The sequence below is a fragment of the Salvelinus alpinus genome, chromosome 13 (assembly GCF_045679555.1).
Source record: "Salvelinus alpinus chromosome 13, SLU_Salpinus.1, whole genome shotgun sequence".
Taxonomy (NCBI): domain Eukaryota; kingdom Metazoa; phylum Chordata; class Actinopteri; order Salmoniformes; family Salmonidae; genus Salvelinus; species Salvelinus alpinus.
Genome location: NC_092098.1, coordinates 35,220,914 through 35,236,996, shown reverse-complemented (window position 1 = coordinate 35,236,996; position 16,083 = coordinate 35,220,914). Strand labels below are relative to the sequence as shown.

Here is a 16,083-nt window from a genome sequence, read left to right as displayed (position 1 = left end):
ATAAAATTCATAACACTTAGGTAAGTTAGGATCACCACTTTATTTTAAGAATGTGAAATGTCCGAATAATAGTAGAGAATTATTTATTTCAGCTTTTATTTTTTTCATCATATTCCCAGTGGGTCAGAAGTTTACATACACTCAATTCGTATTTGGTAACATTGCCTTTAAATTGTTTAACTTGGGTCAAACGTTTAGGGTAGCCTTCCACAAGCTTCCCACAATAAGTTGGGTGACTTCTGGCCCATTCCTCCTGACAGAGCTGGTGTAACTGAGTCAGGTTTATAGGAAATTCTGCCCAGAAATTTTCTATAGAATTGAGGTCAGGGCTTGAGGGAACAGAGACCTGTTGGCTCTCTGTTCCCTCAATATACCCTCACACTGAGTTGTGCAAGGCAGATTGGGTTTCAAGCATCTGGTCAGCACTTCCTGGCTTTGAGTCAACAGATTCTGACAATTGTGACGAACGATGTCTTAGGCCAACAAGAACACAGGCTGTTAAAGGGAGTAAAGACAAACCTCCAGTGACAGTAATCACACATAAATCAGCATCTCCAAAACAGTTGGATGAATGAATGGTCAAAGACTTTGAAACATCCACAAGACTGGGAATGAAGACGTGGGACCATTTAAAGAGATGTAAGAAACTCTACATTCTACATCCTTATGATGAGTTACAGTTATTAGCCTTTGTTTTGAACAACCTTAAACATGGCGTACTTGAAGAAAAGGTTTGTAGAGCTGTGAGAGGTGAAGAGCAAGATGTAGCCGATGGATGGAGAGCCATACATGTTTTTCTTAAGGGTCTGACCAATGCAACCACCAATTGGGGAGAGATAACCAAATATGTCCAGAAACCGAAAGAGACGTTTGTTGAATTTTAAGAAAGGTTCAGAGCAGAGGTGGTCAGACACAGTGGGTTACCCAACTTGAAGATGAAGATGCACTCAACTCCTCCAAAAATGGGGCAATCACAGATCAGTTGATGCAATCCATACACAAATGATTTGCGCAAAACTTTTGTTTCCACAACTACTGATTGGGAGAGACAAAACTACGGTTTTGTAAAACTACATCATCGACAGGCTTTTACGACTGGACAGAGACATCAATCAACCTAATAAACTGGCTGTCATCAGAGTTGGGCAGATTCCGAGTGAAACCAACAACATTACTCGTTCAACAGTATGTCATAATTGCAGAATTTCTGGACACTGGCAACGAGAATGTCGGGAAAGAAAACATGTCTTCATGAGAAGTGGCCAGGAGAGGCAGGGTCCGTCTAAAGGAAAATGGAAACAGGTCAACAGCCCCAACGACGCAATGCTGATGTAGAAATTGAAGAAGCTCTCTCCGGCTCAGCAGCATAGTTTGCTGGATGGCAGTAAACTAACAGACCCCCTCTTACGTCCCATCTCAGCTGGTATACATATGAAATCGGATGGAATATATGTGAACATGATGATTAACAACTTTGCAGTAGATTTTTTTTGTAGATATGGTTGCTGAAGTCACTGTATTGCCCATTTCGTATGAAAAACATAAAAACTCTGCAAAAAAAGAAACGTTCTCTCACTGTCAACTGTGTTTATTTTCAGTAAACTTAACATGTGTAAATATTTGTATGAACATAACAAGATTCAACAACTGAGACATAAACTGAACAAGTTCCACAGACATGTGACTAACAGAAATGGAATAATGTGTCCCTGAACAAAGGGGGGTCAAAATCAAAAGTAACAGTCAGTATCTGGTGTGGCCACCAGCTGCATTAAGTACTGCAGTGCATCTCCTCCTCATGGACTGCACCAGATTTGCCAGTTCTTGCTGTGAGATGTTACCTCACTCTTCCACCAAGGCACCTGCAAGTTCCCAGACATTTCTGGGGTGAATGGCCCTAGCCCTCACCCTCCGATCCAACAGGTACCAGACGTGCTCAATGGGATTGAGATCCGGGCTCTTCACTGGCCATGGCTGGCCACACTGACATTCATGTCTTGCAGGTAATCACGCACAGAACGAGCAGTATGGCTGGTGGCATTGTCATGCTGGAGGATCATGTCAGGATGAGCCTGCAGGAAGGGTACCACATGAGGGAGGAGGATGTCTTCCCTGTAACGCACAGCGTTGAGATTGCCTGCAATGACAACAAGCTCAGTCCGATGATGCTGTGACACACCGCCCCAGACCATGACGGACCCTCCACCTCCAAATCGATCCCTCTCCTGAGTACAGGCCTCGGTGTAACACTCATTCCTTTGGCGATAAATGCAAATCCGACCATCACCCCTGGTGAGACAAAACTGCGACTCGTCAGTGAAGAGCACTTTTTGCCAGTCCTGTCTGGTCCAGCAACGGTGGGTTGGTGCCCATAGGTTATGTTGTTGCCGGTGATGTCTGGTGAGGACCTACCTTACAACAGGCCTACAAGCCCTCAGTCCAGCCTCTCTAAGCCTATTGCGGACAGTCTGAGCACTGATGGAGGGATTGTGCGTTCCTGGTGTAACTCTGGCAGTTGTTGTTGCCATCCTGTACCTGTCCCGCAGGTGTGATGTTCGGATGTACCGATCCTGTGCAGGGGTTGTTACACATGATCGTCCACTGCGAGGACGATCAGCTGTCCATCCTGTCTCCCTGTAGCGCTGTCTTAGGCGTCTCACAGTACGGACATTGCAAATTGCAGTCCTCATGTTTCCTTGCAGCATGCCTAAGACGCATTCACGCAGATGAGCAGGGACCCTGGGCATCTTTCTTTTGGTGTTTTTCAGAGTCAGTAGAAATACCTCTTTAGTGTCCTAAGTTTTCATAACAAAACAGTGTTTAAACCCTTTACAATGAAGATCTTTGAAGTTATTTGGATTTTTACAAATTATCTTTGAAAGACAGGGTCCTGAAAAAGGGACGTTTCTCTTTTTGCTGAGTTTATGTCCTCAGTACACGGACAAGAAGATGAGAGCAACAGGAGTGGTGGGTGGAAGACAGACATGAAGCAGACCAAACAATTTTCAATTTATATTTGTCCAATAAAGATTGATGCAGGAGTGTGGATAGGCTCCTTTGAACAACTTATTTTAGGCCTCGACGTTATTATGCAACTTGACTCTACACTGAACATCTCTGAAGGAAAGGTGACGGGGAAAATTAGACAACTGCAGGGATCTACAGTTCAGAACCATCCTATTTGGACTCTGAAGAAAAATTAGTGTAGAACTTTGGACATGGAACCACAGGGTTGAGTCCGTTTGAGGTCGTCACAGGTCGACCCATGTCACTACCAGGCACGTTAGATTTGAGAAAGGCAGATGTAAACTTTATGAGTGACACAATGCTTAACTATTGCCTACAACGTTCTATTGCAGGAGGGGAAGCAGACAGAGAAGTAAAAGAGGCGTGGGGAATAAATCCCGAGGGGGGACATGACATAGTGCCAGGACAGTGGGTGATGGTAAAAAAAATATGTAAGAGACACATTAGAGCCAAAATGGGAAGGTCCTTATCAAGTTTTGCTCATAACCAGGTCAGCAGTGAAAGTCCAGGGCAAATCATGATGGATACATGTCACTCATTGCAAGGTTGTCCATTTTGATGACAAAGCTGAGCCTAGAGAATAAAGAACTAATTGATTACCAGTTGGGAGTCAATCTCGGGTGAAGAAGCATAGTAAAATGATCAGAACCTGATAAGCTTCTATGTTGTACACCGTAGTCATCATATTAGGGATATCTAGGTGAAATGTCCAGCTTTTCCTGAAAATCGGGACATGCTTACTTAGGGACATCTATGTGAAATATACATTTCTCTTGAAACCAGGACATGTTACTTTCACTTTTTGTTTCCTTCGTTACAGGATATGAGAATCTACCGTCTGAGGCTGCAGCAATACCCCTTGACCCAAGACCTGTACCTGAAACGGTACAAGATCACCGGAGAAGTGTTCATTAGAAACGTCCTTATCAACCAGTGGAACGGAAGAAGAATTCCTCACTAGCAGACTGTCAGAACATAATCTCTAATAGTTATCTTTGTAGGACTGCTGGTCATACTTATAAGACTCTGTGAATGATTACCTTGCCAATAGGACGATTTAATATTATTGTCTTGCAGACAATCATTTTTTTTAGGAGTTTCCTCCTTGTACAGGATGTGGTAGGAATCGTTAGGGACATCATCATCACACCTGTTAATACATATTTTCTATAACTTTGTGGGAATCTTCTTCTTACTGTAACGGCAAGTAAAAAATGCCCTTTGTGTTTGGACAAAAGGACAACACCCTGTCGTTCTCAACTAACATCAAGGCGGTGACCCGTTCCTGTAGGTTCATGCTCTACAACATTCGCAGAGTACGACCCTGCCTCACGCAGGAAGCGGCGCAGGTCCTAATCCAGGCACTTGTCATCTCCCGTCTGGATTACTGCAACTCGCTGTTGGCTGGGCTCCCTGCCTGTGCCATTAAACCCCTACAATTCATCCAGAACGCCGCAGCCCGTCTGGTGTTCAACTTTCCCAAGTTCTCTCACGTCACCCCGCTCCTCCGCTCTCTCCACTGGCTTCCAGTTGAAGCTCGCATCCGCTACAAGACCATGGTGCTTGCCTACGGAGCTGTGAGGGGAACGGCACCTCCGTACCTTCAGGCTCTGATCAGGCCCTACACCCAAACAAGGGCACTGCGTTCATCCACCTCTGGCCTGCTCGCCTCCCTACCTCTGAGGAAGTACAGTTCCCGCTCAGCCCAGTCAAAACTGTTCGCTGCTCTGGCACCCCAATGGTGGAACAAACTCCCTCACGACGCCAGGTCAGCGGAGTCAATCACCACCTTCCGGAGACACCTGAAACCCCACCTCTTTAAGGAATACCTAGGATAGGATAAAGTAATCCTTCTAACCCCCCCCCTTAAAAGAGTTAGATGCACTATTGTAAAGTGGTTGTTCCACTGGATATCATAAGGTGAATGCACCAATTTGTAAGTCGCTCTGGATAAGAGCGTCTGCTAAATGACTTAAATGTAAATGTAATGTAAATGTGTTTTATTGAAATTGTGAGTGAGAAATTTCAAGATTATGTTGAAAAACTGTTATTGCATCAAATGGTTGTTTTATGGAGTAGAATATCGTTTTTAGAACACTCTGATCTGTTCGTGGTCTTCTGAGTTGGGCCTCTGGGGGCTTAATGCTGACAGTAGATTTAAGATGACTTTGGTGATAAAAACCTAAAAACCGCATTCCATAGCATGAGTTGGTGTTTGTGTGCTGGAAGGAACCAGGGAGAGATGGCTTGTGTATGTGTTTCTACACAATGAGAACAGTCTTTACAGCAGATACTGTCTTCTGTGAATTATTAGTATCTTTCATATGAATCCTAACCTTGTGATCCATTCCATACATCTATTGTTTGTCATGAACATTCAGGAGGATATACTTTGCTATAAAATGCTGTGGCTCAAAACCGCTCATTGGGCTCTCAACGAATCATCTAGGGGTGGTTCGTCGACTAGCTTCATTATTGCAATAATTAATCAATGTTATTAATAAGTTTTGAATAAAGTAATATTCTGATTGGTTATTGACCTTGTCTCTCCTCATTATTGATTAGTATTTCCACGACAAAATGCAAGGTGTTTAATGTGAATGATTTTATGCTTACAGCTAATGTTTTTCATACTGTCTATTTTTTATGTTTTATATTCTGTTTTCTAAAAATACATTTTAAGTATATTTCTTTTTAAAATGGTCTAAGGGGAGGGTAAGAATATTTGATGATAAATATACAATGCAGAGGACTAAAGTCTAGAGGGAATTCATGATCAATGTAATTAGTTGTTTTTCTGTAATGGGGAACTGAAGATAAATGGGTCAGGAACACGGGAGGTTCATAGCTACATGAGGCAAGTTCTCATTGGTCTGAATTGTCTATACATTGAGCATGAAACGGGATACTTGGTATTTGGCCATGTTCCCAATTTTACTGTAAGGAATTCTAATTGGTCAACCACAGGCTAGGGTTGGGGGTATAAACTACATTCTGTCTCTTTGTTCAGGGGATAAACCATTGAGGACAGGGAAGAATGGACATCTGCCGTCTACTTTCCAGCATAACAACTATGATTTGTTCTCTGTGAATAAATATATTTTCTCCCCCTGATTTGCTTTGTGGTCTGTGTTATTGAAGAATAACATCAACTGCTAACAGTAGCCTACTTCAAGTACGACTTGACTTGTAGCTACCCTAGGTAGCTGTATTATTTTGGTTTGGCTTTTTGATATGTTTCAGAGATGGACTGATTAGCATCCTCTTGAACAAACAGTGTGCTTACTTTACTGCGGGAAGACATTGATCTGTTTGTTGCTACCCTCTGGACAGCAGACCATTAGAATAGCTAGTAGGCAAGGTTTTGTAACCTTATTTAGTCCTACCTGCTATGGTTGGTTTTAAATGAATTGGTATGCACACGTTTTGGGGTAGATTTACTGTGTTCAGGGAAAGGGGCGATACCTAGTCTGTTGTCCAAATGAATGTATTCAACTGAAATATGTCTTCTGCATTTAACCCAGCCCCTCAGAGAGGTACGGGGGGCTGCCTTAGTCAACATCCACATCTTCGGTGGACAGTGAGTTAACTGCCTTGCTCAGGGGCAGAACAACACATTTTTACCTTGTCAGCTCGGGATTCAATCCACCAACCTTCCAGTTACTGGCCCAACGCTCTAACCACTAGGCTACCTGGCTACCTAATAATATATAACGCATGCTCCACTCTTAAGTTCAAGTTGATCTTGTTGACTGATGCCAAGGCGGAGGCTGTAATTGGAGCAGCTGCTGACCAGAAGACTGCAGTCAAGGCAGCACTGGTCCACACCTGTCTGTCGAGTGAGTACTATTGGTTGGTACTGTATGCGCCTTTAGGATCCTCTTGCTGTGTAGGGTATTGTACTGGCCTGTGTGTTACAGTATTTCACATGTGCAGTAGTGTTTTGCATTGTATTGCTTAATTTATCATTTGTGTCAACTTCGAATTCAATCTAAGCCACAGATTGTTAACTTCCTCCATTTTGTACTTGACCTTTATAGACGATGATCCCAGTACTGGTTGATGTTCATCCTTAGGTGACCACACAGTCTCTATTGGACCTACTGTACAGCTGGGGTAAGATTCTTCCATCATTCACAGACAGTAGACTTTGTGTAAACCACCATGTTGTCAACAAAATGCTGTCCTCAATGCTAAAGTTGTATTGTTTATGGCTCAATTTTGGGAAATTCTGTGATCACTCATCGTTTTAATTGTTGTGATTCACAGATACACGATGACCACGATTTGAATGCTGCAACTGAGATGGAATGTGACCCCGAGTATGTGACCCCGCTGTGACCCCGAATATGACTGGACATAAAAGGGGTGCAGAAGCACACCAGCACCCCATTTTATGTTTATCAATCATCTCTATAAACCCACCCTACCTTGTTTATTTTCCCTATTCTGCCTCATTCACTTGTTCTTCTCCTGATTTGATAACATCTAGACTAAATAACACATTTAAAAGTGTTATAGAGTAGTTTTTGTAACCTTTTCCCCCCAGTGTAACTCTGTCATACTCCTGCTTTTTCTGAGATTTAGACAATGTATGGTAAATGTGCTGCTCACAATTGACAGCAGAAACATATATCTGTTTAATAGACAAGAAGGGTGTTGATATAGCTGCGTTTAGGCATGGCTTCCTTGTTTAGAGTCTGTTAAGTGTGTTTTTCAATCTGCTGGAGTTGACCTAGTATTTTATATTAAACCTACCTAAAACATCCAGTTGTTTCTCCATTTGTAACTCACCCACCGAAAATCACAATATACTGTTTTATATTTTGTGTTATTTGAGCTGTTCTGATTCCTAAAATGGAAAAGCAAAATAATCTGTGCACTCTTGGATCGTAATAATAGTTCACATGGTGATCTTCGATGTCCCAGGTTTGTGGCATGAATAAATGAATAAATCATTTATATCTTTACTTCAAGTCAGATGTTTATATGTTATTTATAAAAGGCTGAAGGAGAAATGGATCTGGTAAAATAAGGATATATTGCTAATATCATCTAGATACCTAGCTAGCTATTTTCTTGGCAAAGATTTAGGATAGTATTCTATACAAGACAAGACCAAATGCATAATATAAGCCAACAATTATTATTTAAATAAAATATGAAACAGTAAATGAAAATGTTCAATATATATTTTGTTTTGGATCAAGGTAGCTAGTAGCTAGAAATGACGTGCAGGAGCTTTCAGGGATTTGTAGCCTTGCATGATGTCAACTTTCATGCTAATTCCCATGTTCAAATCTAAAGGTAAATATAGATTCATATATTGATTAAAAGTCACCTTGTTCAAGAGAGATTTGCATGGTTATCAAAACGTTACACCAGGGAAAGCCTACATGAAACACAGACCTTATATATGTTGAAAAAACGATTGGAACCATTTCCGTGTTTGCCTGCTAGGTTTTATGAGTATTATGACGTGTCCACTGTTGGGCTCTATACATCACCCTGTAATTGAGGCAAGGATGAATACGATGAACATATCTCTTAGTATGTTCAAAATAATCAGTCAGACACATTTCTGAGTAAATGCGCACCGGAGAATTCCACACATGCCCTTTTGAAAGTCTTCATTAGATGTGTTTGTACATTTGAGACGCTGTTATTTCAAGGCTCATTATCTTACAAATAGCTGAGAGAACAAAACATTGTGCTCCAGTCACACAGAGCTGTCGAAGATAATGAATTGCATCGAGTGTGCACAATCGATAAGAACGCTTTGTAAATCAGCCGGCAAGTCTATAGCATTACTGTATGAAAATTAACAAGAGAACCCCAAGCTTTAATGGGATCATATTAATCTTCCCACTCATACATATTATGAAAGCTTCCTGCAAGGACCATATAGGCAGATGGTTTGCGAAACACTTACAAATGCACTGCGTGGCACCTTATAGTCTGTAGTCATTTACTTAGGACTGGGCGGTATAATGTATTTTACTATATACACCGGTATTGATCTACACACCGGTGTGTATTTTAACAGTACCTTCTATAAAGTTATTTTAATGTTTGAATTGTTATATGCAACAATTGAGTAATGAATCAACAAAACGTCAATCATTCGTTTTTACCAGTGGTAAGAGACTGCTAACAGCTGAGCACTGCTAGATTATGGAGGATTCTCTACCTTCTCTGCTGCTAGCACAACAAGTAAAAAAACAGAAGGCAAAACAATTGTGACACCATATGTAAATTATAACAAATGAGTGCAGGAAATTAACACATTTATGAAAATGCTGGAAATTAAGGAATACAAGTGAATTCTGGAATTGAACCAATAACTATGCAAATGTCAACCATTGGGAAGTACTAGAGTTTGAGGCTACAAAATATACTTTGATTCCTATGAAATGCTATACAAATAGGACTGACTACTTAATTGTCAGGTTTGCACTCCTATTATTTTTGGTTAAAGTTTGGATGACCACTATAAAACAAATCAGAATTGAAAAAGCCCATTAAAACCACTTACAATTAATTTCTTGCCATCCTAGGGTTATGCACTACCCATAATGTATATTTAGAACTTTTTATATTCAGAAACATAAAATACCATCTAATACCGTTATACCGTCAGAAATTTGAAAAATACTGTAATATGATATTTTGGTCAGATTGTCCAGCCCTAATTTAGGTAATGTGGTCTCTTGTGTCTAATCAGAGTTACTCGATATGACAGGTCCTGGATTCTACAGGAAATCACATCCATTTACTTCAATCATTCTCATCTTGAGGGAAGTGACCGGTGTTTCCCACTAAGGTCTTCCAGGCAATACCTAATGCAACCAACATCAACATTATCAGCAGGATGGGGAGTGGGGAAAAGGAACATGGAGAACTCCTAAAAAGACTAACTAGGGTCAGTTTCATACATTGAGGGAGTATAGACTGCATTTCAGTGTATTTCGGCTGAGATGTAGTATAAAACAAGTAGACACAGAGAAGCAATAGAAATCTATGCCAAATTATATACAGTACACAATACTATTGATTGAGTGCAAAAAGACAAAATGGATGCAACATCGACCTTAGCAGACAGAGTCCTTCATACATATGTGAATGGCCGTTGCGCTTGTACTGTTTATGAAGCTGGTTGATTTGATGAACTTTGACAAGGATGCAACCTGCTCTGGGCTGTGACGGAGAGAGTACAATGGTAATGGTACTGTAGGGACAGAGCACACAGATTTAGCTTATTCAGTGTTTCTACCAAAGTATGACCATACACATTTTTTATTACATCTCATTCAAAAAATGGTTCCTAGTTGAGTAGTTGAATTCATGTTAACCACAGTGTATTGACATTAAAATATATAATTTCTATAATACATGAGGGGCTATGGGTAGATGTGCCGGCATTTGAAAGACAGGGACACTGTAGATTTTCCATAAGATTATGTCAGTAGCTTGTTGTTGGCCAGGAGTATAAAATATCCTGCTATTTCTGTAGGAGTCTTAGGGTTCAAGGAGGAGTCTTAGGGTCCATGGAGGAGTTTGAGGGTCCATGGAGAAGTCTTACAGTCCATGGAGTAGTCTTAGGGGTCCATGGAGGAGTCTGAGGGTCCATGGAGGAGTCATAGGGTCCATGGAGGAGTCTGAGGGTCCATGGAGGAGTCATAGGGTCCATGGAGGAGTCTGAGGGTCCATGGAGGAGTCTTAAGGTCCATGCCTTAGCGTATCATTCAACATCCAAAAATCAATAGCCATAGTTGCAGTGGCATATGAATAATCCACCCATTTGGCTAGAAGAGTATCAAAAAGGACCCTTCAATAGTGTACAACACCATACCCACATTGAGTCTCCATTTGAGTGACTGCACTGCCTAGACAGCAGTGTTCTCCTGATGTCATTGCCCCAGTGGCGGGCGGTGCCCCTACTATAGGCCCTATGATGTCACCGTGGAACAGATGGAGTCTGTTAGTCATGCCGGATTGCTATTGACCCCAAAGCTCTCGGTAAGTAGGGCCACCACATGCCATCTGCATTGCTAACTGTCCTGGCTATGCTGCGTCTTCATCCAGTGCAAGCTCGGATACACCCCTGCAATGTAACTGTTTCAGCTTGTGCATGACTTTTAGAAGTGTGTGTGTGTGTGTGTGTGTGTGTTTGCGTGCGTGCGTGCGTGCGTGTGTGCTTGCATGAGGAAGTATGTACAATGTGGTATATGAGGATAGTTTGGATAATGTACTATTACATTGGGCTAATCCTGAAAAATATGACCTACACAATTTTCAGAAATGTAGAATTTTACTCCAGTAATATATCCAATAACAGAAGTAAATCAATTCAAATAGAAATGTGCCTCAAGCCCTTTCCAATTGTAATCATAGACTCTCGTTCCCTGAACATCAATTATGAAACACACACTCTCCTCTCTGTTGATTAACATGTCAAAGTCACTCACAAACGCTGCACGTCTAGCTGCGACCGACACAAATTATCCAGACCTTGAAATCATGGCGTGAAAAAAGCGGTTCCATTACCCTGGAGAATATAGGCTTCTCCTTAGACATGGCCCCAGAATGATCAATATTAATTTTCTTGGCTAGGATCAAAACGGGAAAAAACTGGTATTCTGCACTATATGCTGTTGCCATTGCAAGCTTTTCTTTACGTTAGTTTCTGTCTACATCAAAACCCAATGGAAGCAAGTTTTGGCAATGCTGTGGGAGCTTGGGAGGACACACAATCGAGCAAGTATCTCCTTGAGCTAAGACCAAAGCTTTTTAGGAGATTCAACAATGCCTGGACCACTTTCCTCCACTGTGTTTCATCTGAATATTTTACAACAGCTTATATTGACAGTAACAGACCAATTCTTGGGAGAGAGAGAGGGGAGAGTGAGGCAGATTGTGTGATTGTCAAATGTAGCTCCCCCGTAGAACTCTGTTGCTACGGTTTATCACTTTGCAACATTAGTACCAATACAAGAGCCAGAGAGCGGTAGATGGTGAGAAAGAAAAAGAGAGGGAGAGTAGTCTTACCTGGGAACACGAGCAGAGCGAACACCCATGACAGGATGAGGAAACACATAGAATTATACATTCTTCCAATTTAATCTGTTGACACCGTTGAAAACTTATGCTTCTTCTGCGCCGTCTTCTTGTATTATAGTAGTGTTTTTTCAAACAGGAACACAGACAACAAGACAGTGATGTTTTGCTCTCCTTCGTAAATCTACAATTTTGGAGTTTTTCCTTCGACTCTGGTGTTCTCTGTGCTGAAGGTTACTTAAATCCACTGCAAATTGTGGCAGCATGCAGCGACCGAGTCCTCGTTCAGTATTCTCACTCACACATACACAGGGACCAAGCCGAGGGAGAGGGGTGGTCTGTCTCTGCTCTCTCTCTATTGGCCGAGGCTTTTGACTGTCAGTGCCATTTGGTTTGCTTAATCTAAGGAATGTGAAAAGATTTACACTTTTTCGATACTTAAGTATATTTTAGCAATTACATTTACTTTTGATACTTAAATATATTTAAAACCAAATACTTTCAGACTTTTACTCAAGTGGTATTTTACTGGGTGAGTCATTTTCTATTAAGGTATCTTTAATTTTACTAGACGACATGTGTACATCTTGTTGTTATGAATTGATGCTGTAAAACAACGTAACATTGTTAAAACTGGGTCAGCATTCCTTGCCCAGACTGACCAGTTTGTGTAACCAATTACATTGTGTAACCTATTAATACATTTACAGGTCTCATCTGCCTTTAATTTAATTGGGTATTTGAAATTAGCCATTCAATGTTGGGTGAGTGAAAGTCCCTGTTAGACCCCAAATTGATAATTCTATCCCCTTTCATTATATTCTGAGAATCTCTATTTATTGCAATTGAAGAACATAGTCATAAGCATACACTACAGAAAATGTATTTGATTTTGATCATGTTTCATTTCAAGCTATCCAATTACAGTGTAGTATGGACAGGGATTGAACCTGAGGATTTTATGCACTGGCAAGCTGCAATTTTTACGAGCCCAGGTCCAAAATCTGTGCCGTCCAAAATCTGTGCCATACGATATTTGAAAAGACAACATTTCTCTAGCTGGTGGGCTGCTGAGGCACTTTCTAGCCCGGTCTGAAAAGTACTAGCAACAGGCTAGCTAGCTTAATTTCCATCCCTGAGTATGGAGCCATCGCCCATCACCATCTCATGTCACCTCAAGTCTCGAATAACAGTACACCTTCACCCAGATATAATTTCCTCCTGTGTGCTAATATCCTGGTCGTTTGTTCTCTCTGTTTTTCCAAGAACAAATCCCTGAGCACTTTGTAGTGTGCCTTCAAAAAGAGCTTCCACAGATAGTCTGTCCTCACTAACAGACATCCATACATTCTTAGAGCAGTACTTGAACAAGCAGGGACTTCCTTGTGAGTTTCACAGTACAGTACATAATGCCCCTTGGATGACTGCATTTGGGCCTTGTATAACTGATTCCTTTATGAGGGCTCTCCCATGTTGCCGCAGGGCTAGACTCAGGCCAGGCTTTGGGATGAAAATACAGAGTGGCAGGTTACCGTGGGGAGCGTCGTCTGTAACATTTCAGAATCCAGTCCCTCAAGATTACTCTTCTGTCGCCTTTCTGATGTGTGCAGTAAAAGATGCAAGTCAAGGAAAGGTTTCTGTAAAAACCTACACAAACTCATTGTTCGTGCTCTGTGCAGCCTAGGTGTCTTTGCAGTAACGAAACTAGGTCACGGTTGGTTATTCAACAAAGTTTGAGAGGATCTTATTATAGTGGATACAACTACAAAGCTTGTTTTCTTTTTTCTTTTCTGTAAAAACAGGCACAAAGGCCTATGAGAATATAGACCTTTTTTAAACAACCTTATGAAAGCCAATCGGTTATGTAAGGGTTTCTGGTAGACTGAGATTTTCCAATTAATGGGCATCAATTGTTCATGAGTCCTCTCTGACAGGAGGATTCTTTCTGGTCAGAATTTAACTCCTGAAATGTAGTACTTTCATGGCAGCAGATATGTTATCAGATGGTTTAGAACCCCTAACAATGGTCATCAGTGTATTGTTTCGCTACTGTATATCCTGAAAAAGCTATTGTTACAATAAACGTAAAACTTGATCCAAGGTGATTGTTGAAGAGTCAGACCTTATGAATTATTAAAGATAATTAAAGTGCATGCGCTCATAATGCAAAGATGTGGGAAATCAAGTTGTCATCATTTTGACAGATGGGGTTTGCATATCAAATATCACATAATATGTTAATGCAGACAATACTCTAGCTCGTAACCTCTTGTCTGATGAATATAGTTTTCTAGTATTTCAGTAACTTGGCTCATAGCAGTAATGATCATGACAGAGGCAGTCACCTATGGCCTTCACATAGGTGGCAATACATCTGTCAATACCAGTGGTGGAAAAAGTACCCAATTGTCATATTTGAGTAAAAGTAAAGATACCTTAATAGAAAATGACTCAAGTAAAAGTGAAAGTCACACAGTAAAATACTACTTGAGTAAAAGTCTAAAAGTATTTGGTTTTAAATATACTTAAGTATCAAAAGTAAATTTAATTGCGAAAATATACTTAAGTATCAAAAGTAAAAGAAAAAGTATGAAACATTTCAAATTGCTTATATTAAGCAAACCAGACGGCACAATTCTTTTCTATTTTTTACTTATGTATTTTTTACTTAACACTTATTTTTCTTCAAACTTATTAAAGCATTTTTGGTTAAGGGCTCGTAAGTAAGCATTTCACTGTAAGGTTACTGTAATATCTGTTGTATTCGGCTTATGTGACAAATACAATTTGATTTTGATTTTAATTGTATTGTTGTAAATTGCTTACGGATAGCCAGGGGCACACTCCAATACTCAGACATCATTTACAAACAAAGATTTTGTGTTTAGTGTGTCCGCAAGATCAGAGGCAGTGGGGATGACAAGGGATGTGCTCTTGGTAAGTGCGTGAATTTGACCATTTTCCTGACCTGCTAAGCATTTCAAACTGTAATGAGTACTTTTGGGTGTTAAAGAAAATGTATGCAGTAAAAAGTACCTAATTTTCTTGAGGAATGTAGTAAAGTAAAAGTAAAAGCTGTCAAAAATATAAATTGTAAAGGAAAGTACAGATACCCCCAAAAATGACTTAAGTAGTATTTTAAAAGTATTTTTACTGAAGTACTTTGCACCACTGGTCAATACATATGATTCCAAATGTCAGGGGAACCGAAGTGACAATTTGTAACTGTGCCATTTGAAACGTGCTACAGGGCCTTGGCTCACCGAATAGCAACGAACATGATTACATATTCCAAGACAAGCTGGGTTAGCATAATTACAAACAAACATTGTTTTGAGACACTTTCAGCATTGGGTTTTGTCAAGGGCTAGCACAGGAAGTGGTGCACCTTGGGAAAATGGTTTTCCTTTGGGAAGGTGAGAGCTTTCCTCGGGAAGTATTTAAACAAGGCTGTAGCGAGTGAAGCCTAAAGCAGAAGATTTTTCATCTGCAATGAATATTACTCATCCAAAATAAATATTTACGCAAGGAGGGTGTAACACTGAGGATCAAATTAATGTCCTGGGTATATGTGAGAATTTGCATGATGCACAAACAGTCCTACCATATTGCACTGGGAGCGATCGTTGTATTCCCATACCATAGTCCGAAAATAATTACATAATTCAAACTTGCCTCAAGTAGTCTAGATCTTGTCATGCCACCATGTAAATAATGTGTTATGTGGAGGATTTATTTTAATTAAACTTTTATTAAACAGAAGCTCATTGATGTTTTTGTCTTTTTATTTGACGTTCACCACACATTGTTTGTGACATTGGGATAATTAACCCATATAGAAGAAAGTAGCTCCAGTCTGGTCTGCTCAAAACTTGAGAAATTAGATTGTTGCAAATACGTGGTCTCATTGCACATGCCAGAAAAAGTGATTTCAGGATCCAAGTGTAGTGGGCTACTGGTGACTTGATGTGGCTTACTCTGTGTCAGCACAGCAACATC

General features: G+C 40.5%; 1 protein-coding gene across 1 annotated transcript in view; it reads right to left on the bottom strand.

The window, feature by feature from the left end:
• The window catches only part of LOC139537587 (opioid-binding protein/cell adhesion molecule-like), a 345,719-nt gene extending 333,343 nt beyond the window's left edge, over positions 1 to 12,376 (bottom strand). The window contains exon 1 of the mRNA XM_071339070.1: positions 12,076 to 12,376. Within this exon, the coding sequence (XP_071195171.1) occupies positions 12,076 to 12,136 (61 nt within the window). The 5' untranslated portion in view covers positions 12,137 to 12,376. The remainder of the gene's footprint in view (positions 1 to 12,075) is intronic.
• Between the last annotated feature and the right edge of the window lie 3,707 nt (positions 12,377 to 16,083).